Here is a 26,017-nt window from a genome sequence, read left to right on the forward strand (position 1 = left end):
ACACCAGTGCCAAAACCAGAGGTGATATAACTTTCCTATTCCTACTTGAGATTCCCCAGGTTACGCATCCAAGGATCACATTAGCCCTTTTGGGTGAGAACTTCAAAGCTTTCCAGGACATCTGCGCACCCCATTAATTCCCATGGAAAATAATGGGAGTTGGGCAAGTGGCTTTGATCAGCTCAGCCAGGGCTGCAACCCTCTGACCAGCTGGCTGATATCGATCCTTTTCTGCATGGGGTGATGGTGATTTTCTCCCATTTATTCGGTATCTGAAAATTGGCAAACAATTCTTGCTTCTCCAGCTGGTTTGACAGCAGCTCTCAAGGAGGCCTCCAAACATGCCACTGGATGCACCGACTGCCTGGTACTGATTCTGTTCCCTGATTGCACCAGCATCACTCTGGAACCTGCCTTCGGATGTGACTGCTTGCGATTGGGAATTGGAAACCCGTTTTCCGGGCAGATGCTTCTCCTGAGGCAGGTTGTTCCACCCCCCAACAGCCCAGCCAGCCCAGCCAGCCAAGCCATTTGCTGCAATAGTCAGACAGCAAGTGGAATAGAGGAAGCCATATAGGATGGCCAAGTCTCTGGGGCTGAAACCAACCCCCGTGGAAGGTAACATCAGCTCATCTGTTCTCCATGCTTCATCCTAACAGCAAAGCCCTGGGTTCCACGGACTCAGTGATGCACGTCGACTTCAATCTACTGGTCTCTGCTCTGGAGAAAATCCCCACTGCTCTTGTACAAGCAAAATCAATAGTCAGCTGACTCTGAATGATACCTTGAAATACTCTTAAATCAGGGCACTGACGCTGAATGATCACACTGCCTCTAAATGGTCCTCTCAAATACACTTAAAGTATTTCCTCTCTATGGTACTCCTGAATACTCAGATCCCTTTCTATACTCTAGATGGTACTCTTGAATACTCAGACCCCTTCTGTACTTTGGATGGTACTCTCGATACTCAGGGCATTTACTGTACTCTCAATGGCACTCATGAATACTCAGATCCCTTCTGTACTCTGTATGGTACTCTCAAGTACTCAAATCCCTTACTGTACTCTGGATGGTACTCACAAGTACTCAGAGCCCGCACTGTACTCTAGGTGGTAGTCTTGAGTGCTCAGGGCATTTATTGTACTCTCGATGGTACTCCTGAATACTCAAATCCCTTACTGAACTCTGAATGGTACTCTTGAGTACTCATAGCCCTGACTGCACTCTAAACAGTACTCATGAATACTCAGAGCTCTTACAGTACTCTGGGCAGTATTCTCAAATACCCAGAGCCTTTTTGGTACTCTGTCTGGTACTCTTACATTCCCCTTGTGAGACCATTGACCCCTTGATGAGCTGCTGGGCACTAAGGGACACTTACAGATTCTCCTCTGTCTCCCTGTTTGCCAGTTGGACCAACCGGACCTGGGGAGCCAGGAGGGCCAGGAGCACCTGGAGAACCGACAGCACCAGTCTCACCACGATCACCCTGCCAGGAGACAAAGACACAGCTGTTAATGTTAATGGCAACGTGCTCTCCTCGCTGTGCCCCAGGAGGCCATGATGTCACCTAGCGACGTCACCGTTCCCTCGCCTCCCTGGTTTCACAGGTCACCTCTGACCTTTGTTCTTCTGGGGCAGATGTGTGGCCAAGGACCATGGGGAGGTTTGGATAGGCCAGCGACCGCCTTTGTGGGGCAAGAAGCCCCCCACCGCTGTCCAGCTCTGCGCGAAGCAGCCTGATGGGGGCTCATTCAGCCACCGGCAAAGCACAAATTCACTTCTGTGCAAACACAGGAGCAAGCCGGTGTGCTAGGCAGAGGCTCCACCTGGCCCAGCTCCTGGCAGCCGCTGCTGCCCAGAACATGGCATCCAGTGCAGGCCTGACCCTACAGGGCATCATGAGCCCAATGCCTGCGGTCACACGAGAAGGGAATGAACCAATCTCCGTTGTTTCACCGAGCGCAGGAGCTTCATGGGAGCTGTTGGTATGGCACCCCATGAGACCCCCAAGCCCTGGGACCCTGCTGCTGGAGAGCAGAGATGGGTGCAGGGTGCTCAAAGGCACCCTGGGATAGAAACTCCTTTTGCCAAGCTCACCTTCACTCCAGCTGCGCCATCTCTGCCAGGGGGGCCATCAGACCCGGGGGTGCCCTGTGAACGAGAAGAGGAGGAGAAGGTGATTCCTTGGAGGCCACCCAGGGAGTTCTGCCTGGGGAAGTGGGTAGGATGTGTGCAGACCTGGGCAAAGGAGCTGGCCGCACAGGCAGCTGGTGAAACAAAACTTCCCGTGCAAGGCTCCTGTGAGTTCTCGAACGGGAGAACTAGGAACTGGGCTGTCCCAGGGCAGCCAGAACTAGTGAGGCCACGTTCCTGGCCCTCCCCTGGGGAAGGGGGATCTGGATTACACCCAGGGAAGGGGGATCCCCATACTATCCAGCCGTCACCATGGGAACGGGATGAGGCCGAAGGCTGAGAAGTGCAACTGATGGCTGATTCACACCCAGCCTTGCGGCTCTTAGAATCTGGCTGTGGAAACGCGTCTCCCTTCGTTTCCAGACCGTTCACATGCCTAGCTGGTTTTGTTGCTTACCTCGCGCCCAGGTTCACCAGAGGGACCAGTCAGACCTGGGGGGCCCACAGGACCAGGTGGCCCACGGTCGCCGGCACCTCCAGGGGCTCCTTGTTTGCCAGGCTCACCCTAAAGCAGAGGGTCAAGAACAGAAACAATCCAAGTGAGCTGATCCCCGTGCAACACACGGGCTGCTTCTGCACCGTCACTTTCCTGACAATTAGCCCCCCCGTCAGGGTCATAAGATACCTTCCATCCTAAAGCCCAAACCTGACCCCACGACCTTCTGACCCAACTCAACAGGAGACTTTCCATTGACTTTGGATCGGGCCTGAGCATCCTTCCTGCCTGAAAGTTGCAGCGAGGCTCTCCTGGTGGAGCAGAATGGTTTTACCTCAGGCTGGCCACTTATGAAATAGGCCACGTAAGCTAATGGCTGGCATTGTCCTTCCAATGGAGTCTCTCACTTGTGTTGGCCACTGCGTATCTCACGACATGGACGCCAGAGGTGCTGCATTCGATAGGCCTTGAGGAGCCGCTGTGCCGAGGGGTACGCTGAATAGGGGCTGTTTGAAAACTGTCTACCAAAACGGGCTTTTTGACACACAATCGAGGTTTGCAAAGCCACAGGTTCGTTCCTGAAAATCATCCGCTGTTGGGCGGAAAATTGTGAATTGTCCTCGAATGCCCGAAAACCTTGTCAGCTGAAAATGTTCAGTTCTAGTTTTTTCCTTGAAAACTCCACATTTTCAGTGGGAAGCAACCAGCTTCCGCACTGGCTCTGATAGTGAGAGATGATGGGTGGGCAACTGAATTTAATATAGGTCAGACCCTGAGGAGTGCTGAGCATTGCCTGGAACATGCTAACTCCCTCCAGTGACTTCTCAAGAGGCAGTGCCTCCCTGATTGGACCCTATGGACAAAAGTAATGTACAGGGGCTATATGAAATCTCAGTGAAGAATACGGGGCAGATTCTCCATTGATCGGCACTTTGTGTCATCAACAACGTCCAGGCAAGCTGGGTGCAAATCATAGAATATTATGGTTGGAAGAGACCTCAGGAGATCATCTAGTCCAATCCCCTGCTCAAAGCAGGACCAGCACCAACTAAATCATCACAGCCAGGGCTTTGTCAAGCTGGGCCTTAAAAACCTCTGAGGATGGAGATTCCACCACCACCCTAGGTAACCCATTCCAGTGCTTCACCACCCTTCTAGTGAAACAAAGTGTAACTGTTCTGAGTTAGCAGTGTGTTGCACGTGTTAGTGACAGCACAAGGTGCCGGGCAATGGAGAATAGGGGCCTATAACATTAGTGATGATCCCCATGCACCCAAAAGCCGGTGAGGTTTGGAAGTGCTGTGAACAGAAGTGCTTTCCGGTCTTAAAATATACACATGCTGTCAACCCAGTCCGAGAGCACTTCTAGGCTCCATGACATGCTCAGTATAGAGGAGCTGACAAGTGCATATAGGGTGAAATTCAGCACAAGGTCTAGAGACCAGTCCAGTCACTCACAAGCCCTGCAGGGGGATGTAAGTGGTGCAGAAATATTGCGTGGTCCCTCTGCACGAGGGTGAATTTCTTCCACGGCCCATTTGTCAGTTAGTTTTTCATTGGCTGTCTTCTCCGGGGCTTATCCCAGACTTGAATCTCCATGATTCACAATGGGGTGGTGGATGCAGGGCAGAGTTAAGGACGTTTGTGGGACCTTAACGCTGAATTTCCTGGTTTATCAATGCTGAAGTGTTTTAAACGACACTGTCCAAAAAAGGTTCTTTTGGTTTAAATTCCCTCTGATCTCAAATTGTCTCTTTTATCCATCTAGTCCATGGGTTCTTGACTTGGGCATCATAAGCATGTCCAGGGGTGTCATGCTCAACTCCCTTTCTTTATGGCTAGATAGAAGAGATGCCTGACAGCATTATCTGTTGTCATAAGGGCTCTGCAGAACAGGCTCGCTGCAGGTTTACAGGAAACAAATTAATGCTGAACACACGATACCCACCCAGGCGTTAAAGTCCCTATCATAAATAATAGCCCATCACAGAGATCCAAGGCAAACATCACCGAGGTTAGACCCCCGAGGGAGCCAGGTTACTTGGGTTAAGGCAGGGACAGCTTCCCTGTCCTGACTTCACCCAGAACTGGCCCATAGTAGACACAACCAACCCTTTTATTATGGCCTGCTGGGTCCTGATTGGCCTCCACCTGCTTCTTGCCCTTTTAGGTGCAGCAACTCTTGCTAGTTTTGCCAGCAGCTGATCATGAGAGGCCTCTCCTCTCTAGGCAACCCCTGGAGGACTGAACTCACTGCTCTTCCCTTCCAGCAGGACCCCTTTTTAGTGCCGGGTGCACCAGCGGGCAGCACATGCCCGGGACGCACCTTCACAGGCTCCCAGTAAGGAAAGAGCCCAGACCCACGGATTTGCTCGGACCCTCTCACTTTAGCTCTCTCAGCACATCCGCTTCATTCCACCTCTGCAGAGAAATAAGCTGTGCACTTCAGCTATAGGGCGAGGTTGGCACAGTCTGACTCTGCCTGGATTTGACTTAGCAAGGTAAAGCTACTTACGGAGGGACCCGGCAGCCCCGGGAAACCTCTCTCACCACGCTGGCCGGGAAGACCGACAATACCTCGCTGGCCTGCCAAACCTTGAGGACCAGGTGGCCCATCGGCCCCCTGGAAAAGACAGAGGCAGGAGGTAAAATCCAGCAGAGGCTGCACTAGGTAGTAACTATTGTGCAGTCAAAGACAAGGCAACGTGCACGTGAAAACTTACAGGTGGGCCATCTTCCCCGGACTCTCCCTTCTCACCAGGAGGACCGGCAGCGCCTTGGAGACCAGGGTCACCAGCACGGCCCGGTGGGCCCCCATCACCACGAGCGCCCTTGGGACCATCTTTGCCAGAAGCACCTGGTGGGCCAGCGGGGCCTGGGTTACCCTAGAAGAGAAATGAAAGGATTTAGTGAGAATGGGGCATGCTCTTCACCCTGGTGCAAAGGCCAATAAGTAATTCTGTCTTCTAATCAATCGACGAAGAGCACTTAGGTGCCATAGGCCATCCGAGTCCCAGAGAATCCTTCTCCGCATGAAGACTCACCAGCCCCTGCACCTTCCCCTCCCATCTCATCGCAACAGCCAACCATCTCAAAGTGAGGTCAATCCATCTCCTTATCAGAGAAAAACTCACGGTGTCCTATCGTGTAGGACAGACTCTCCACCTGTCGAGAGCACAAAGTACCAGGGATCCTCATCAGGTCACAGCAGAAATTTGTTTTGGGGGAATAAAAGCCCCCAAAGTTACTGAAAATTATGAAAGGGCGGGAGCTCCCTGGTTCATCTGTTAGAAATGTGGGGAAGCTCTTTTGGTTCGACGCACCGTTCTTTGTTCTCTTTGGAGCAACGTGCCGGTGCGGTAACAGACCAGGAACACGGGGACAGCCAGCCTGGGTCAGATTAATGGGTCCATCCAGCTCAGTCTCGGTTCTCCTGCAGTGACCAGTGCCAGCTGCTTCGGAGGAGAATGCAGGAAACCCTGCAGTCGGTCACGAGGGATAAAACTGCCCCAGGGAATGGACCATCTAACTCTCCCATGGACAGAGGGTGGCTTATGTCCCGTCTCCCATCCAAAACCCAAACATAGGCCCCGCCAAGGTGGAACCGACGCTGGATGTTCCTGAACTTACGTTAGGGCCGGGAGGGCCAACACGTCCTGCAGCGCCGGGGAATCCGGTGGCTCCCTGGATAAGGAGGGGAGAAATAGAAGGGTAAACAGAGCATCCCAGTCCTGGCCCTTTCTGGAGAAAGGGGTGCAGTTCCCCACCATTAACAGGTCTGAGCTTTATGAGCCAGAAGGGTGGATTGGTCCCAGAGAGGGGTGGAGTGCATGGAGTATGGGGCTGGGGGGAAAGCACCCGCTCCGTGTGTTGGTGCAAATGACTGGCCAGCTTGGGAGGGCGAGTCCTTCAAGCAGACTAAGTGCTTAACCCTACCGGACACTTGGGCAGAGCGGCAGTTCAGGCAAGGCCTTCGCTGTCCCCCAGGGCTGAACCTTCCAGCATCATTAGAACTCAAGGGCTGCAGCAAAGTCCCCTGGCTTGTCGGTTGGCAGGGATCTGAGCCCCGCGCCGCAGAGCACCGAGCAAAGCCCACTAGCCCACTGGCAGGCAGGAGCCTGTACTGCATGGCGAGGTGCCAAGCTGGCCCCAGTGCAGCCACCCCTTTCCCTGGACCCATTTCAAAATCATCCCAGTGGCAAGGCGGGGGCGTTCTTCCTCCTGGCCTGCAATTCACTGACATGCACAAGGAGGATGGAGCCCATTCGGCAGCCGTCGCCCGTGCCTGGGCTGTGATTGTCTCAGCTTCCCCGCCGCCTTGCTCAGCCCGTGCATGGCAGGCCAATACCGGCCCAACTAGAACCCGCTGCACAGCCCTTGGGCGGGAGCCAGGCTGAGCTCTGGCACTTGGTGCCCGTCTCCAAGGTGTTGAAGGACCTGGATGGTACTTACAGGGGGTCCCTGCGCACCTCGAGCTCCTTTAGGACCAGTCACACCAGTGGGACCCTAAGAAGGAAAAAGAAGCAGGTTAGATCCCGAATGGACTGCAGGAAATCAGCCCATGGTCTTGGCAAAGGGACTGGTCCTTTGTACCAATGGGCAGGTATTTCTCTTACAGCCTGGAGATGAGTAGCAGCCAGACCCTCCCTCTGACCTTGATGGTCTCTAGTGAGACCCCCTCCCTCTGTCCTCGTGGTGCCTTCCTTCCCGCACCCAGCTCTGTCCCCTCTGGCAGTGGTTGCCATGGCTGGGTGTGCTGCTGGCTGCAGCCATATGTCCCCTAGAGGGCACCCTTCACAGCTGGGGCATTTCATGATGGTCTCCCCCATCAGACAGGGGGAGGGAGGGCAAAGAGGGAAACTGACCTGGATCAAACATCCCTAGGGATGGGGAAGGGAGTCCTCGTGTGTGGGGATACGCAGCAGAGGGTATTTTCCAGCCCTCCAAGCTCCCAGAGGGCTTCATGGCTGCAATGAAATTGCCGCCCTTGCTCCCTGGTGTGCGTGCGCCCTGGAATAGGGCACTGCCATTGCAGAGAGAGGGGCGACCCTCTGGCAGGAATCCAGCCCCCGCTTTCCTGGGCCGGTTCTGGGGGTTTATTCCAAACTGAACCCAGGCTCCTCCATGAAAGGGAAAATCGGGGTGAGGGATTACTGGGGCATCAGCCATTTCAAACTCTTATCCCTCAGCTGGGGTAAATCAGTGACCCAGATCCTAGGTTCTGACCCATTGCAAGTGGCCGGAGTATTTTCAAAGCAAAGCACTGTCCTTTCTTGGGCCCCTTTTCCTGAGGATGGTTCATCTCTGGCCAGCCCCCACTCTCCCAGGCTGCCTTCCCAGTGGGGTCATGGAGGGAGGAGCGGGGCTTGGCTTTACCAACCTGTGGACCAGGAGCACCGGAAGAACCCTGTGGACCCGGGGCCCCAGCGTCTCCCTTCTGGCCAGATTCTCCTTGTTCACCTTTAGCGCCGGGTTGGCCGTCAGCGCCCTGCATCAGGAAGGGAAGAAAAAGCACCCAGGGTGAGATGTGGCCTCCCTGCGAGACAGGTGCCCAGTGCTGGGCATGTGACACCGTCATCACTACGGGTACATGGCTATCGAGGAGCGGGATAGAGAGGGAACCTGGACGACAAGGGTCAGCAAACACGGCTTTACTCACGGGAGGTCCAGCAAATCCAGCAGGGCCAGGGGCTCCAGGCTCACCACGATCACCCTGAAACAGAAAGGACTGGGGTTAAATGGGGGGCCCAGGAAGGAAACACCCCAACCTGGACAGCAAGCTCTATGGGGCAGGAGGCATCTTTGTGCTTCCATGTCTGTACAGCATCTAGCACCCTGGTTCTCGACCTTGTCCATTTGGGGACACCCCCCAGGAGCTTCTCCCATGTAGCTGGCACCCCACCCCTATTTAGTCAGGTGGTCTCGACCTCTTGACACCTGTTTGTGAGCCCCACGCACTGGGGGTCACGACCCCCTTGACCTAGCACAATGAGCGGGGCCTCTGGCGGCTATCCCCATCAATCAGAGCAATGTTGGCAAGAATGGGGAAGCCGGCGAATTCCCCGGGGGTGGTCTCTGAATTGAGAGGGGCACAGACCCCGCCCCCGGCCAAGGGGCTCAGTCCCATTGTGTGAACCAAGGTCTGGGGACCTAAGGTTGTTGGCATCACACTTACCGGGGCACCGCGGGCGCCGGCAGCACCAGATGGGCCTGGGGGACCCAATTCACCCTAGACAGGGAGAAAGAAGGAGATGTGAGAGCAGTCAGGGGGATATGGCTGGCCAGAGGTTGTAGATCATGTGGGACTCTGCACTTCCTGCTTCCACAGCCTCAGTTTACCTTCCGCATTCTGCACCCCCTGCTTGGCCTGAGCCCAGCCCCATCCCTACCCTCTTTCCAGACCCCAAAGCCCTGCCCAGATCTCAAGCTCCACCCACAGCCTGAGCTTCCTCTCAAGCCCCTCCTCCAGCTCCAAGACACACCCATGCTCCCAAAGCCGCTTCCCCAGCCCTTTCCGTTCCCTCGTTCCCCCATAACCCTCCCACACTCCAACTTGAGGACTCCCCCACCCCACCCCCCAGCTCAAAGTTCTCCCCATGACACTAGGGTTGCCATATTTCTGATTGCAGAAAACCGAACACACTTGCCCCGCGCCTTCTCCAAGGCCCCGCCCCCTGCTCACTCCATCCCCCCTCCCTCCATTGCTCTCTCTCCCCAACCCTGGCTCACTTTCACTGGGCTGGGGCGGAAGTTGGGGTGTGAGAGGGGTGAGGGCTCCGGCTGGGGGTGTGGGCTCTGGAGTGGGGTCAGGGATGAGGGGTTTGGGGTGCGAGAGGGGGCTCAGGGCTGGGACAGGGGGTTGCGGGGTGAGGGCTCCAGCTGTGGGTGCGGGGGCTCTGGGATGGGGATGAGGGGGTTGGGGTGTGGGAGGGGGCTCAGGGCTAGGGCAAGGGGGTGGGGTATGGGGGGGAGTGTGGGCGGTGAAGGCTCCACCTAGGGGTGCAGGCTCTGGGGTTGGGTGGGGGATGAGGGGTTTTGGGTGCAGGAGGGGGCTCCAGGCTGGAGGGTGGGGCCGAGGGGTTCAGAGTGTGGGAGGGGCTGAGGGGTGCAGGCTCCAGGCGGCACTTACCTCAGGTGGCTCCCGGAAGCAGCCAGCATGTCTGGCTCCTAGGCAGAGGGGCCAGGCGGCTCCGCATGCTGCCCCTGCCCGCAGGCGTCACCCCTGCAACTTCCAATGGCCGTGGTTCCTGGCCAATGGGAGCCGCGGAGCCGGTGCTTGGTGTGGGGGCAGTGCGTGGAGCCACCTGGCCACGCCTCTGCCTAGGGGCCACAGGGACACGTCGCCGTTTCCGGGAGCCACACGGAGCCAGGTAGGGACGGGAGCCTGCCTGCCCCACTGCGCTGCTGACCGGAGCCACCAGGGTCCCTTTTCAACCAGGCGTTCTAGTCGAAAACCGGACGCCTAGCAACCGTACATGGCACTGGCTCGGCTTGTGCCCTGAAGCCCCGCCCATATGCCAAGGCCCCTCCCACAGATCAGTGACCCTCCCAGCTGGGCCATAGCTCTTGCAGTATCTCTGGCTCCGGCAGCCTGATCTATGTACACCTGGGGGAGTCACGGAGGAGCACAGACCTTTGTCACCGAGAGGCTGGGAAATCCATGGGGTCTGAGCAGTGAATGTTGCTCTTTATGCTCTCCGCACATTGCACTGAGCCCCACTGCCCCCAGCCAGGCATCATGCAGAGTTCCTGGGTTCTTACCTTCTCGCCGTTGGGGCCAGAAGGGCCAGGGGGGCCGATCGGACCTGTCAAACCCTGGGAAAGGGAAGAGGGAGAGGAGGGTGAGCAGAAGGCTGTGAAAAGCACCTGCTGCCAGTGTGTGCCGGGCGAGCCCAGTGTGAGCCCGGGGCTGGGTTAGTGTCAGAGACTGAACCCAGACCTTCCAGGTTCGCTGGCTTCTCTGCAGCATGGAGCGCCATGCCTCAAAACCCTGGGGATCAGTTTTAAAACAGCAAGGGAGTAATAACAACCCTCTGCCTGCTACAGCCTGACAAACACCGCTACAGCCTGAATGCTACGTAGCTCCAGCTCCGCCTGACTGCTATGCAGCTACAACTGTGCTAGACTGCTACATGACTACAGCCGGACTCCTACCCTGCTCCAGCTCTCTGCCAGCTATGTGGCTACAGCTCTGCCTGACTGCTACAGCCGGACTCCTACCCTGTTCCAGCACATGGCTACCGCTCTGCTTGACTGCTACAGCCGGACTCCTACCCTGCCCCAGCTCTCTGCTTGCAATGAGGCTACAGCTCTGCTTGACTGCTACAGCCTGACTCCTACCCCGCTCCAGCTCTCTGCTTGCAATGAGGCTACAGCTCTGCTTGACTGCTACAGCCTGACTCCTACCCCGCTCCAGCTCTCTGCTTGCAATGAGGCTACAGTTCTGCTTGACTACTACCCGGCTTCAGCCCAACTGCTACCCAGCTACAGCTCCCTGCCCGTGAACCGGCTACAGCTTGTCTGCTGTACTCCTACAGCTGTGTGTGACTGCTACCCAGCTACTGCTCTCTGCCAGCTATGCTGCTACAGCCGGACTCCTACCCTGCTCCAGCTCTCTGCCAGCTCCATGGCTACAGCTCTGCCTGACTGCTACAGCCGGACTCCTACCCCGCTCCCGCTCTCTGCCAGCTCCATGGCTACAACTCTGCCTGACTGCTACAGCCGGACTCCTACCCCGCTCCCGCTCTCTGCCAGCTCCATGGCTACAACTCTGCCTGACTGCTACAGCCGGACTCCTACCCCGCTCCCGCTCTCTGCCAGCTCCATGGCTACAGCTCTGCCTGACTGCTACAGCCGGACTCCTACCCCGCTCCCGCTCTCTGCCAGCTCCATGGCTACAGCTCTGCCTGACTGCTACAGCCGGACTCCTACCCGGCTCCCGCTCTCTGCCAGCTCCATGGCTACAGCTCTGCCTGACTGCTGCAGCCGGACTCCTACCCCGCTCCTGTTCTCTGCCAGCTCCATGGCTACAGCTCTGCCTGACTGCTACAGCCGGACTCCTACCCGGCTCCCGCTCTCTGCCAGCTCCATGGCTACAGCTCTGCCTGACTGCTACAGCCGGACTCCTACCCTGCTCCCGCTCTGCGTGCTACCCGGCTACTGCCTGCCTCCCTGCAACACTTCTACAACTCTACCTGACTGCGACAGCTCCCTGGCAATTCCTACGCTGCCGCTACTCTTCCTGACCAGCAGGGCTTTCTGACCGCTACACCGTGACCGCTCGTTCCCTGACCGCTGTCGCCCTCTGCCTGGTCTCCGCACCGTCGCAGCTCTCTGCCTGACCTTTAAGCTACCCTCCAGCGTATGTCCCCAGGGTCAGCTGCTCGCGTAGCTCGACAGGCAGACGGCTGGGATGTTGCATGATCGCTCCGTCCCCGTGACAATCTGAGCGAGTGAGGCCTTCCCCTCTACTTACTCTTCCACCGTCCTTGCCGGGAGCGCCTTCTGGGCCTTTCTCGCCGATATCACCCTGTGGGAGGAGATCAGAGGGAAGTTACCACCCAGCCGCCAGTACGGCCGAACCATCCCAGGGCAACAATGGGCCACGAGACCCTCTCCCACCCCATCAGCTCAGAGAGGGCAGCAAAGAGATCCCAGAGATAGATCAAGAACTAATGGGGGCTTGGACTGCTTGATTGGCAGACGGTCTTTCACCTGCCGCAGGTGATAGAAATGCTTAGAGTCAGGCACCACAGATCATCTAGCCTGATCTCCCGTGTGTCACAGGCCACCCATACCACCCGGCACTCTACACCCAACAACCGAAAGTAGACCCAGGTATCACGGCCCACAGAAGACCAAGCTATTGCGTGCCACAGGTCGGGGCTAGGTGGGACCGAGGTTCACCAAAGCCCCTGCAACAGCTGGAAATTGCTTAGCGCTTCCAAAGGTCTGATGGAAGCCGCTGATCTTGTGTCCTCTGGTCTATGGGTCTGAACTCTCTGCATTAAGGTTGACATCCCTGAGGCCAAATATATTCAGTGCTGGGTAGGCAGGTTCCCTTTCCCATATCCCCCCTTCTTCGCATGAACATGGCTAGATCCCATAGCTCCATTGAAGTCCATGGGGCCAGCTCCCAGCGTCTATAAATCAGCATCACTACATTGCAATCATTACGTCTTCCATAGCTCTCACACACCGGGAATCCAGCCCTGCGTGTGTCTGCCCTGTGCAATGCCTGACCCCTGAAGTCCCGGGGAAGGTGCTACTTACCCTGTCTCCCTTTGGTCCAGAAATACCAGCTGCTCCCCTCTCACCGGGCATCCCTTGCAGACCAGGGGGACCTTGGGCACCATTAGGGCCGGATGGACCAGTCGCACCCTAGAGTGGAGAAACACAGCAAGGTCACTGAGCGTCTGCATGTTTCCAGATCCTGAGGGAGCTGCTGTCCCCTGTCGCTGGGCTTGGGGGGGCTAGAGCAGTGATTCTCCACATTACCCCCTGACCTCCCCGGGACTCCCTCCCCGCCAGCAAAACGGGAAGGAAAGTAGTCACAACACTGCCACCGTTCATGGCCCCAAGTTGAGAACCCCTGGACTGTAGCTCCAGCGGTTTCCTAAGTCAAGGTCCTAAAGCGAGAGGATGAGGTGGACATAACGACTCACATTTTAAGTGCCGCTGTAGGGGAGGAGTTGCACTGGGAAAGCCATGCTCAGGGTGATGCAGGCGGGGCAGGATTGGCCACGCCCTCTTTGTGTGCACGGAGCTGCACTATGATAGCAATCAAGCGAGGCTGAGCAGTCAGCCTAGGCTGCTCTGTCCCAGGCCATGCGAGGCTCTGCCCTGGTGGAACGTTCTCCCATCGGACAGACCGGATGCTTAGGGGCCGAGCCCTTTGGGGCCCTTGTAAACATGATGCCCACAAAGCCTGCAGCTTACTAAGGTCTATTTTCCTGCTCCCTTCCCAGGGCAAGATCTCATCCTGGTGACCGGCACGATGCCACCCCAGGTGGGGATTGAACCGTGGCCCCCTAGAGCGGAAAGCCTGAGCCTCGCATGCCATAGCTACAGGACCGGTTCTCTCAGCCAGGACACAGCACAAGGACTGAATCGGCTACGAGAGAGAGACAAAGAGCTGCCTGGGTTACACAAGGGAACCTACCTTGGGTCCATCGGTACCAGGAGTTCCGGGGAGCCCTCGAGCACCCTGCAGACCTTGTGAACCTGGAGAGCCACGTTCACCTGGGAAGCCACGTTCACCCTGGCATGGAAAGAGACACCGTTAGGGAGAGGTCACAGCTGGGGACTGGCAGGGGCAATTAAAGGGCCCTGGCGGTTTTATCACACTGTGCATCTCGGCAATCGTGCCCCATTGCAACAGGGTCGCTCGGGGCTGCCCTGCTGCGGCAGGTGGCTGCCACGCTCCACCCCAGAGGTTGCTGCGTATCAGCGCTGGGTGAATGTTAGCGGCTGCCTATTAGATGCTCTGGGATTGCCTGGAAGCCGCTGTAGAAATACCGGGGGGTTAAACAGGGCACCCAAAAGTGGAGAGACCAAAACTGAAAGATGGCTTTTGACTGTTTTGCTGCCAGTGCCCTGGAGGGGGCGGTTAATGGTGCAAGGGGCTCTCAGGAGCGATGTCAGCGGAGATGCGATGGGTGCTGAGACCATGAGCAGCAGATACAAGGCCAAGAACGACAGCACAGTCTTCTTGTTCTGGGTTTGTACAGCGCCTAGCGCGATGGGCTCCTGGTCCAGGACAGGGGCTCCTGGGCACTACTGTAACACACCTAATAACTAATATACAGCACCTAGCACCATGCAGCCCTGTTCCATGACTAGGGCTCCTGGGCACTACCGTAATACACCTAATAACTAATGTACAGCACCTAGCACCATGAGGCCCTGTTCCATGAGTAAGGCTCTGCAGTGATACCGTAATACATAGAATATGTAGCAATAATAATGTACAGCACCTAGCACAACAGGGGGCACTACTGTAATATATCTAATAAAGCACCTAGCACGATGGGCTCCTGGTCCAGGACAGGGGCCCCTAGGCGCTGCTGTAACACCTAATAAATAACAATAACCCAGCTGCTGAGCTTCCTGCTCTGTGACCCAGAGGACGGACAATACTTACTCGGGGACCCACGAGGCCTGGGGTGCCAGCTTCGCCAGGGACGCCCTATGGAGAGCAAGAAGGGGGAGACGGCAGTTACAGTCCGAGAGGGAGGCTCCTAGGCAAGAGAGCTCCTTCCCTAGCCAGAGACGCACCACCCCGTCCAGAGAGAAGATGGGAACAGACCTACAGCAGGACCCGCTCTCCCCAGGTGCGGTGGGGTCAGTTCGCCCTGCGGGAGGCTCTGGCTGTCATTTGACTCAGACTGGGCGGACGTGCAAATCAGCAGCAATGTGCGAGCGAGGGTTGTTTCTGACTAGCAGCTTTCGGGTGGTGCGAGGGGACCAGTCTGGGCCTGGTGCATCGCACGCACTGTCTCGCTCCTGTGGTGGCCCAGGAAACCCTAGATCAGGGCAGGAGGGCAGCATGCTGAGTCTGACAGAGCCCCAAGTTTAGTGATCATCAGGCTTCTTCAGTGACTCAGGCGTTTCCCCGCATGGTGGCTTGAGCTAGGTGGGCTCAACCTCCCTGACTCAGCGCCGGCACCAGGGGACTGAACCCCAGGGGAAGCCTCCTCCTTGCAAAGGGGACTCAGCTGCCAGCTCGCATGGCAGCTCTGTTCATGGCCTGCAGTGAGGCGCTAAGGAGGCTCTGGGATGGAGTCTGAACTCACCTGATCTCCTGGCTTGCCACCTTCGCCTGGAGGACCTGGGGGGCCGGGGAGTCCCTGAAAGGAAGCAGTGCAGAGAGGTTAGCCATGATCGTCGGTTGCTCACATCCACGCTGCATTGGAAACCCAGGTCTGTGGGCCCCAGGCTTGTGGACTCAGTGTTTCCAAGCCTGCGCTTTGGCATCCACCCTGCACTGTAAACCTGGGTTTGCAATTGCTGGGGCCGGGTCTCAGAGCCATGCTAACACATCTGCGCTATGCAGACCTTCTGACTTGGGTCTGTGGCTTGAGCTGCATCCACACTGCAAAATGACAGGGCCTCGATTCACAGCGGGACTTGGGCTCTGACCCACACCCCCGAGCAGGGTCCTAGGATCCGGGTGCTTCCTGCCCTGAGTCAGACTGATTTGTGTGTAGACGGAAAGGGGGGCTTGGGCTCAAACCTGAGTCACAGCCCAGGCTTAGTGTGCAGTGTAGACACATCCTCAGTCTCTGGGCTGTGTGGGGCATGTTCAGAGCACGTGTTGGGTAACAAAAGGGCCCAGCTGGGATTCTGGATCTGGCACATGGGGCATCCGCTCCTGGAAGCAGCCAGCCTGCTGGCACTAGGGCTGATGCATGAGTCTACAGCCTCCTACAGAGATACACTGAGCAGGCCAGAGCTCCTGGTTGTTTAGGGGGATGGAGCTCGGGGTGCAGGTATTTACAGGACTGCCCCGACCCCACACTGCAAAAGGGTTAAAAGGCATCGCTCCTACTCACCTGGAAGCCAGAAGGACCTGGCGAGCCCTGCTCACCCCTCTCTCCAGCAGGCCCCTGCAGAAGGAAGGGAGAACTGTGAGCATAAACTACATCCGGTCCTGACCCCAGATTTAGGGCCCAATGGGGAGGACAGTGATAGGACAGGGCTACGGTGCCCGTGATGGGACTGGACACATCATCCAGGACATCCACCCTGTGTGGTAGCCATTGAAGTCGGATATCTGTGACGGGCCTGGTTTGTTTTTCTTTGATTTGTTCTCTAAACCAGGTTCCCCTATGTTAGAGCAGCCAGGCTCTGGCGAAAAGAATTAAACCCAGAGCGCCCTCTGGTGGCTACATGTGGGTTCTACATTGCAACCGGATTCCGCTCAGCATCCATCCACCCCTGTTATTGGGTGAAGTGTGGACTGGCAACTCACGGACCAGGCGTGGTATAGGGTCCCAGTATGGGGAACTGGGAAAGAGGCAAGACCCCCAGTCTGGGTGAACTGGGAAACGATCCTCCAATCTGGTAAAGGAGCAGGGTCCCCCAGTTTGGAACTGGGAAAGGGGCAGATCCCCCAATCTAGTGTAATGGGGTCTCCCAGTCTGGGTTGCTCTCCAGGAAAGAAATCCCAGTGTCTGTGACCAGCAGGCCTATGGGTCAGCCATCCTGCCCGGGTCCATCTCTGTATTGTGGCTAGAGAGACCAGCCTCACTGATTTCCTTCTAGCAGCAAGTACTCACGGAAGGTCCTGGGGGGCCGGAAGCTCCTGTCTCACCATCTTTGCCAGGAAGACCCTAGAGGGAAAAGAAACCCCCAGGGCATTGATCAGTGAGCTACCAGACTGCTGTGCTTTTAAAATTCCCTCCCGGGACCTTGCAATCTTTCTCTGCTCCTGTTGCAACGGACTAGGCAGCAGTAGATTTCTCCGTCTATCTGTCCATTTATCCAGCTGTCTGTCCATCCAGCTGGGCTCTCACCTGGGCCCCATATCACTAGGGCTTTGGTGCACCCACCGAATTCTGAAAAATCAAAACACTGCTCCTTGAGAGAGGAAGGTGCTGAGTTCAATTCCTGGCTCGGCCCGGCTGAGTCACTTAATCTATCTGGCCCTGTTTCCACCTGTACAATGGGGCTCCCAATGCTGCCTTTGTCATACATTGATTAAGTGACCCTCCTAAAACAAGATCTCTGCCAGCCAGGAGCAAAACTGGGAGGGAATCTCCCAGGAGCAGTGCAGGGAACCCTGTGGTGGGGGATATTTGAAGCTAGACGGGAGAGCCTTCTGTTAAAAGTGCAAAGGGGAGCAATCCTGCCTTGCCCCCTGGCCAGAGTCTGATTCTGGGCATGGCTGCCTGCAGGGACGGGCTGGGATCTCTCCACGGGGTGTCAGCCTGTGTTGTAATAGAGGGGGGCGGGGAAGATAAACCCACTTACTCTCAGACCAGGAGCGCCGGGCAATCCCTTCTCTCCAGCTTTACCAGCCTCGCCCTAGGAGGAAAGAGAACACACGGCGCGGTGAACGAGGCTCCGATGTGACCAGAACAGGCTCGGGGATGCGGCAGGTCACCTCCGCCAGCAGCAGCTGTCCAGACTGACACCAGCGGGAGTGATACAAATGGGGTCCATGGAGCTGGGGCTAGCCTAGTCCTGGCTCCGCTCCGGCTGAGCTGAAGAAACGGCAGCTCCACGGGGCACCTGAACATGTTGGCGCCAACTGGGGGATTTCCCAGGGTCCTTTGCTTCGGGCCTCTCATTCCTCCTTTGCCCGATGCCCGCTCAGTGGCGAAGCTCTACCCCGGCGCAGGGCTGTACATGGGTATATGGACTGCAGAGATGGACTGCGGGGGAGGCCCACTGCCACTGCAAGATTCTCCATCCCCCGCGGCCTCACTGGGGTGCTGTCCCTTGGCCCATGCTGCCTGGCGGGAGGGGGGTCTGGGGGGGTGGGGTACCACTTCAGGAACGTGTACTTACGTTAGCACCTTTTGGCCCTGGGAAACCCATGACGCCAGGCTGCCCGCGAGCACCTTGTGGGCCTGGCGGGCCAGGGCGACCGTCCTCACCAGGGGCACCCTGCAGGGAGGCACAGAGGTTGGCACGTTAGTGGATGATCTCCCTCTTGAGCTCTGATCAGCCCCCACGTGCAGCCTGTAGGAACCTGCGGCCTAGTCTGGGCAAAAGCGCTGGGTGTCCCATCAACTGTTGCGTTCCGCACGCAAGGCTCAGGCGCCAACGATGCCAAAGGCTGGGGGCTTCGTTCCCCCCGGCAAAGCGCTGAGTTGAGGCCGTGCTGTTTTCGGCGCTACGAGGCACTGCCCTGTCCCAGGAGGGGAGCACATTGCCAGGGGGCATTCTGAAAGTGCCATGATCACCCACCACCCCGCCACGCTCCCCTGGAACACGCCTGCCAGCACGTGACACAGAAACACATGGATTAGTGCTTCTTGCCCCAAAATATCTGCGCCCCTCCCAGCACTGCCCAAAGCACAGCACCCACCCAATATCCCCTCCCCAATCACAGCCCCCACACAGCACCCACCCAATATCCCCACCCCAATCACAGCCCCCACACAGCACCCACCCAATATCCCCTCCCCAATCACAGCCCCCACCCAGCAGCCCCCAAAGCACAGCACCCACCTAATATCCCCTCCCCGATCACAGCCCCCACACAGCACCCACCCAATATCCCCTCCCCAATCACAGCCCCCACACAGCACCCACCCAATATCCCTACCCCAATCACAGCCCCCACCCAGCACCCACCCAATATCCCCTCCCCAATCACAGCCCCCACACAGCACCCACCTAATATCCCCTCCCCAATCACAGCCCCCACCCAGCACCCACCCAATATCCCCTCCCCGATCACAGCTCCCACCCAGCACCCACCCAATATCCCCTCCCCAATCACAGCCCCCACACAGCACCCACCCAATATCCCCACCCCAATCACAGCCCCCACCCAGCACCCACCCAATATCCCCACCCCGATCACAGCCCCCACCCAGCACCCACCCAATATCCCCTCCCCGATCACAGCCCCCACACAGCACCCACCCAATATCCCCACCCCAATCACAGCCCCCACCCAGCACCCACCTAACATCCCCTCCCCAATCACAGCCCCCACCCAGCACCCACCCAATATCCCCACCCCGATCACAGCCCCCACCCAGCACCCACCCAATATCCCCTCCCCCATCACAGCCCCCACCCAGCACCCACCCAATATCCCCACCCCAATCACAGCCCCCACACAGCACCCACCCAATATCCCTACCCCAATCACAGCCCCCACACAGCACCCACCCAATATCCCCTCCCCAATCACAGCCCCCACCCAGCACCCACCCAATATCCCCTCCCCAATCACAGCCCCCACCCAGCAGCCCCCAAAGCACAGCACCCACCCAATATCCCCACCCCAATCACAGCCCCCACACAGCACCCACCCAATATCCCCACCCCAATCACAGCCCCCACACAGCACCCACCCAATATCCCCTCCCCAATCACAGCCCCCACACAGCAGCCCCCAAAGCACAGCACCCACCCAATATCCCCTCCCCAATCACAGCCCCCACACAGCACCCACCTAATATCCCCTCCCCAATCACACCCCCCACCCAGCAGCCCCCCAAGCACAGCACCCACCTAATATCCCCTCCCCGATCACAGCACCCACCCAGCAGCCCCCAAAGCACAGCACCCATCCAATATCCCTACCCCAATCACAGCCCCCACCCAGCAGCCCGCAAAGCACAGCACGCACCTAATATCCCCTCCCCGATCACAGCCCCCACCCAGCACCCCCCAAAGCACAGCACCCACCCAATATCCCCTTCCCGATCACAGCCCCCACCCAGCACCCCCCAAAGCACAGCACCCACCCAATATCCCCACCCCAATCACAGCCCCCACCCAGCACCCCCCAAGCACAGCACCCACCCAATATCCCCTCCCCAATCACAGCCCCCACCCAGCACCCCACAAAGCACAGCACCCACCCAATATCATCCCCTACCAAATCTCAGTGCCCACCCAATATCCCCCCAATCATAGCCACTCTCTAATATACCCCCAAATCACAGCCCCCACCCACTACCCCCAAATATCAGTGCCCTCCAAATATCCCCCCAAATTTCAGCCCCCACCCAGTAGTCCCCAAATCTCAGCACCCCCCAGTACCCTCAAAATCACAGCCCCCACCCAGTACCCCCCAAATCTCAACACTCACTCAATACCCCCAATACCCCCAATATATACACCCAAAAACTAAGAGCCCACCTAGTACCTCCCAAAACTCAGAAGCCACCTCCTAGCCCCTTCCCCAAACTCAGCACCCCCTTAATTCAGTGCCCCTCAGAGCCCAACCCAGGAAGGAAGAGGAGTCTCACTTACAGAAGGACCGACTTTGCCTTGAGGACCAGCATCACCAGGGCGCCCAGTGAGACCCTGATGGAAAGGAGGAGGCAGGGAGTTAGGACTTTCCTGCGGGTCCCTGCACTAGCCCTGCTCTGTGCTGGTTGTTCCTGCTTGTTTGCCAGCACTCAGGAGACACTGAAACAGCTGGTCAGTTCTCCCCTGTGTCTTTGGAGAAGGGGACACCTCTGCTGCACACTACACAACAGGGCCCTGATCTCAGCTGGGGCAGGGACCGTCTCTCACTGTGTGTCTGTGCAGCGCCTGGCACCACGGGGGCCCTGATCCGTTAGGGCCTCTGGGTGCTACTGGAATGCGAAGAAAAAGAGCGGAGCCTAGAGGAGCCCAGGCACGGGAATGATCCCCACTGCGGGGGGGGGGGGAGGAGTGTGATTCTCAATGGGGAGTCATTGGGGCTGGATGCTTTGAATACAGTATTCAGTGTCCTTCTGAGGATCTGCCCCTATATGGTTCAGCCTCACGGGGTCACGTCACCAGCCAGGGGACTCCAGCAGCAGCCAGTTACCCTGGGGTCTGGCAGGGAGGGCTCAGCGCTGTTGGAGCGCCCCCTGTCGCTGGGCTGCAGGGCTGCACATTCCCTTATTACCACCTGCCAAAGGCTCAGAGGGGAGTGCGCCCCAGGGGCGCCGGGGCTGTTGTGGTTAGTGCCGTCTGCTGGTGCCTCGAGAGAGCTCCATGTGCAGGAGATGGGACATGGGTGATAAACCGCTGGCTGGCAAAGGGAAAAGGTCCATCCAGAGCTCTGGGATTCCAGTGACAGGCGCCTCCTGGTTTTGACAATACCTGCAATACCCAATGCTGGAAACGTGGCTGTGCATCTGCAAGGGGCAGGGGGCCGGCACCGAAACCCAGCTCTCGACACCCCCTCCACCCAGCCCCCCAGAAGTCTTATTCAGGCCCATTGACAGGCAGTGCTTCCCCACACGGGTACCCGCGTGCCGTCTCCTGCCTAGACTCTGGCTGAAGTGCAAACAGCTGGCGTTCTTGGCAGCACCGCACGCCAGCCCTGTGGGTGGGTCACTAGCAGAGTGATGCCTTGGGTTCTCTGGAGGCATGTTTGTCAGAGGGTGGAGATGGATGGCAGGAGAGAGATCACTAGATCGTTACCTGTTAGGTTCACTCCCTCTGGGGCACCTGGCATTGGCCACTGTCAGTAGACAGGATACTGGGCCGGATGGACCTTTGGTCTGACCCAGAATGGCCAGTCTTATGTTCTTATGAGATGCATGGGAAGTTGGGGTTCCATTTCTGCTCCCCCACCCCAAATAACGTTGCTTTCTCTAAACATTTTAACCCTTTCAGTCCCAGTTGTCAAGGCCAAGCTTGGCTGGGAGCTGCTGCCATCTCCCCTTCATTCTCACCCTCGCGCCAGGCAGGCCGGGTTCTCCGGGACGTCCAGGATCACCAGTGGCTCCTTTAGGCCCCCCAAGGCCAGCAGGACCACGCTCGCCAGGGGCACCCTGTCCGGGGATAAGGAAGACATACACGTTAGCCAACCCAGTTCTAGGGGGCACCCAGGGGCAGGAGGCTGCATCACAACCAGTCTGGCTGGGGACAGGCTAGGCTGACGAAAGAGGCCTTAGCGTGTCATTGCTATGGGCCCCAATCTGGCTCCCGCTGAAATCACCGAGACTAAGGCTGCTGTGCGTTGGGTCGATCCCTGTAAAAAGGTGCACTGGCTCTTTGGGGACTGGGATGGGAACTCCTCTGAGCCAGCCCCATCTAGCCTCGAAAGGTACTTGGGAGACAGGAGACTTGGGCAATGGACTGATCTCATACTATCCCTGTAGTCTCCAACCCCCTCTCCTCTCAGCCTCTACTTCAGAACCAGGAAAGCAGGGCAGGCTGGGAAATGGAGTCCACCGGGGCAGCCCTGTGGCAATCCCACCTGGGGGCAAGGCATGCTGGGAAAAAAGGGACATATATAAACCACAGCTGGGAGCTCAGAGAGGGCAGGAAGTTGGCTCTTTCCGGATAGAGTGCAGTGCCTTATATTAGGGGCACCTTATTTTTGCTCAGGAACGGTTCTGGGGGCAGATGTTGCCGAGCTGACCCGAGGAGTCATGCAGACGGTCGAGCGGCCCTCCTCCTGGGTGGATTGCATCAGACCCCAGGGCAGGGGATGTTCCTCTGCCTATAAATTCCACCCAGGACAGTAAGATGCCTAGGCTGAGTCTATGGCAGGTGACCCCTAGATCATTTGCTACCCCCATATTCTGCTCATTGAACAGGGGCAGTGATTTCACTCACCTTGGGCCCAGCGAGACCATCCTGACCTGGGAAGCCACGGTTTCCAGGAGAGCCCTAGGAAGGAGGAGACGACAAGGGTGGCATCAAGGTATTAGGTACCACTATGCTCCCTCCACTAGTTTCCCGGCACTGTACAGGCCAAGGAGATGGATGATCTCAGCAGTCCCCACCCCAAGCCACACACCTGTAGCTGAGCTCACTCTGAATTGGGAGTCCCAGGGCTCGCCCTGGGGTGGGCGTTACACTGCGAATCCCATGTGGCGGACACGCCATGAATGCCGGGGGCTTGCACCATGATGGGCTCACATCACAGGGGCTGCCAATCCTGCAGCTCACCCCTCTGGGTGGCCTTTACACCCCGGCTCCTGGGGATCCTGCTACCGGAGCCGTTGCCCCATGCATCCCAGGGCTCGTGCCACAGTGGCTTGTCACCGGCTTTCTGTCCCATGCCAGGCTGCCAAGCATGGTGATGTCTCCAGCATGGAAGCATGATGCTGATGGCACTTACTCTCTCTCCGGGGGGTCCAACAGGCCCAGCAGCACCGGGCTCACCACGGCCACCTCTCTTGCCTTCTTCGCCAGCCGGGCCGGGTGCTCCCTGTGGCCCTGCGGGGCCCTGTGGGGGGACACAAGGAGAGCATGCATTAGGCTTCCTCGTCCTCTCGCCCGCCGCATAGGACAGTGTGAGGGACCTTCCTGCGCCAGCCACTGTGGTACATGGCCTCTATCACATACCAGCTGAGGCATGTGCATTGCAGGCAGACAGCGTGGTCTAGTGGGTGGGGCCTGGCCCTCGGAGCCAAGCGACTAGGATCCTATTCCCAGCTCTGCTGTGTGACTTTGGGCAAGTTGCATCCATTTCCTCTACTAACCTCTGTCTGGTTCACTTCGACTGCAAGCTCCCCATGGCAGGGACTGCCTGTACAGCCCCTAGCGCCGTGAGGCCCTGATCTCAGACAGAGCCTCTCAGAGCTGTTTAATAATAGTGACATAGAAGGAACCCTGGCCAGATCCACCTCTCAGGCCATTGCCTCTCTCTGGGAGATGTAAACAGGAGCACAATGCAGTTCTGAACTGTTTGTGACCGCCCATCAGCACAAGGGTCCTGCAGGGTCGGCCAGATCCTGTGCTGGTGTAAATCAGCTGTAGCTCCTCAGAAGTCAGAGCTGAGCTGATTTATACCAGCAGAGGATCTGGCCCCATTGTATTCAGGCTGGTTAATGGAGCGGTGAGAGAATGTTCTTGGCCTAGCGGAGAAGTTCTGGGAGGCAGAGGCTAAATGCAACAGGGTGGCTATTGTTTCCCTTCCGTGAGCTCAGCGCGAGGGCCCGGCAGGGCTTGCTAGCCAAGGGGCCAGTTAGGGGAAAAGGCTCATTAACTGCGGGAGAGACTCTCTCTTCTGCCAAGCGTGCCGTGAAGCAGGGAACAGGTGCATGGGGGAATGAGGGCTACCCCAGCACAGTCAAGGGATGGGATTCAAACTACACCCTGGGGAGGCAGGGCAGCCTAGCGGCTAGAGCCCTGGACTGGAACTCAGAAGATCTGGATTCAGGGCTCTGCTGGTGACTTTAGGCAACACATTCCCTCTCTCTTTCCTCCCGCACTAGTTAGGCCATCAGGTCTTTGAGGCAGTATCTGTCACTCACTACGTTAACCGTGTGTCTACTGGAGAGACTAGGTCAGGACGTATCCTGTACATTGCTGTAAGGGCCTAGGGCTTGGGAGGAGAAGGTTGTCATTCTGTGCTCAGCGCCTGAGAGTCCTGCCCAGAGGACCCTGCGGGCGTGTGCTGGAGGGTTACGTCCAAGGGGCGTCTGCAAGGGCACACCTGCCCACCGCTCGGTTCGTGCTGGATGGCCCATGACTATAAATCACAGGATTTCGTCAGACCGTAGATCACATTCGAGCTGGATACTCACCGATTCACCTTTGGGGCCTTGTTCGCCTTTGAAGCCTGCAATGCCAGGGTCTCCCTGCAGAGAAAGAGAGAGCTCTCACTCATCGTCCCATGGGACCAGTGCCCACACGCTCCTCCAGGTACGTCTCCACAGGCCGTGAATGCCGCTCAAGGGTGGATTTCCAAGGGAGCAGTGTTTGCACACCCTGAAATATCCGATGGCGTACGCTGATCCCTTTCCCCGGGGCACATGGCAGGGGGAGGGGGATTTGGGGCACATGGCCTGGAACAGCAGCCCAGGACAGAATTTGTGGCAAAGGGAAGGGTAAGCGGCATCAAGAGCAGTGTCTGGCATGGGGGACAGGAGACGCCGTCAGGTGGAGTCTGCGGTATATGAGAGGGGAAGGTGGTACTGGGAGGAGAATGCGGCCCAGGGGAGGCTGTGGCATCGGGGGCGGGAGGTCAGCACCGGGGAGAGGCTGTGGCATCAGCAGGGGTGGGCACTGGGGGAAGGCTGTGGTGTCGGTGGGGGAGGGAGGTGTCAGCACCAGGGGGACGCTGTGGCATGGGAGGAGTTGACACCAGGGGGAGGCTGTGGCATGGGGGGGGGTCGGCACCGGGGGGAGGCTGTGGCATGGCGCGGGTCGGCACCCGGGGGAGGCTGTGGTGTGGGGGGGGTCGGCAACGGGGGAGGCTGTGGCATGGGGGGGGTCAGCACTGGGGAGAGGCTGTGGCGTGGGAGGAGTCGACACCAGGGGGAGGCTGTGGCATGGGGGGGGTTGGCACCGGGGGAGGCTGTGGCGTGGGGGGGTCGGCACCGGGGACAGGCTGTGGCATGGGGGGGGTCAGCACCGGTGGCAGGCTGTGGCATGGGGGGTCAGCACCGGGGGGAGGCTATGGCGTGGGAGGAGTCGACACCCGGGGGAGGCTGTGGTGTGGGGGGGTCAGCACCGGGGGGAGGCTGTGGCATGGGGGGGGTCGGCACTGGGGGGAGGCTGTGGTGTGGGAAGAGTCGACACCAGGGGGAGGCTGTGGCATGGGGGGGGTCGGCACCGAGGGGAGGCTGTGGCATGGGGGGGGTCGGCACCGAGGGGAGGCTGTGGCATGGGGGGGTCGGCACCGGGGGGAGGCTGTGTTATGGCGGGGATTGGCACCGGGGGGAGGCTGTGGCATGGGCGGGGGTCGGCACCGGGGACAGGCTGTGGTTTCGGGGTGGGGAAACTGTGGTGTATGGAAGGGGGACGCGGCAT

General features: G+C 58.1%; 1 protein-coding gene across 1 annotated transcript in view; it reads right to left on the bottom strand.

The window, feature by feature from the left end:
* COL2A1 (collagen type II alpha 1 chain) overlaps positions 1–26,017 on the bottom strand; it is a 65,607-nt gene that overhangs the window by 8,146 nt on the left and 31,444 nt on the right. Inside the window, exons 23-47 of the mRNA XM_077838234.1 lie at positions 24,790–24,843; positions 23,379–23,486; positions 22,871–22,924; positions 21,982–22,080; positions 20,579–20,632; positions 18,149–18,247; positions 17,609–17,662; positions 16,915–16,968; positions 16,189–16,242; positions 15,430–15,483; positions 14,778–14,822; positions 13,797–13,895; positions 12,908–13,015; positions 12,111–12,164; positions 10,397–10,450; positions 8,811–8,864; positions 8,295–8,348; positions 8,016–8,123; positions 7,088–7,141; positions 6,266–6,319; positions 5,359–5,520; positions 5,151–5,258; positions 2,597–2,704; positions 2,104–2,157; positions 1,385–1,492 (exon numbers count right to left, since the gene is read on the bottom strand). Coding sequence (XP_077694360.1) covers positions 1,385–1,492; positions 2,104–2,157; positions 2,597–2,704; positions 5,151–5,258; positions 5,359–5,520; positions 6,266–6,319; positions 7,088–7,141; positions 8,016–8,123; positions 8,295–8,348; positions 8,811–8,864; positions 10,397–10,450; positions 12,111–12,164; positions 12,908–13,015; positions 13,797–13,895; positions 14,778–14,822; positions 15,430–15,483; positions 16,189–16,242; positions 16,915–16,968; positions 17,609–17,662; positions 18,149–18,247; positions 20,579–20,632; positions 21,982–22,080; positions 22,871–22,924; positions 23,379–23,486; positions 24,790–24,843 — 1,908 coding nt within the window. The remainder of the gene's footprint in view (positions 1–1,384; positions 1,493–2,103; positions 2,158–2,596; positions 2,705–5,150; positions 5,259–5,358; positions 5,521–6,265; positions 6,320–7,087; positions 7,142–8,015; positions 8,124–8,294; positions 8,349–8,810; positions 8,865–10,396; positions 10,451–12,110; positions 12,165–12,907; positions 13,016–13,796; positions 13,896–14,777; positions 14,823–15,429; positions 15,484–16,188; positions 16,243–16,914; positions 16,969–17,608; positions 17,663–18,148; positions 18,248–20,578; positions 20,633–21,981; positions 22,081–22,870; positions 22,925–23,378; positions 23,487–24,789; positions 24,844–26,017) is intronic.

This window comes from Eretmochelys imbricata, chromosome 20 (assembly GCF_965152235.1).
Source record: "Eretmochelys imbricata isolate rEreImb1 chromosome 20, rEreImb1.hap1, whole genome shotgun sequence".
NCBI lineage: Eukaryota > Metazoa > Chordata > Testudines > Cheloniidae > Eretmochelys > Eretmochelys imbricata.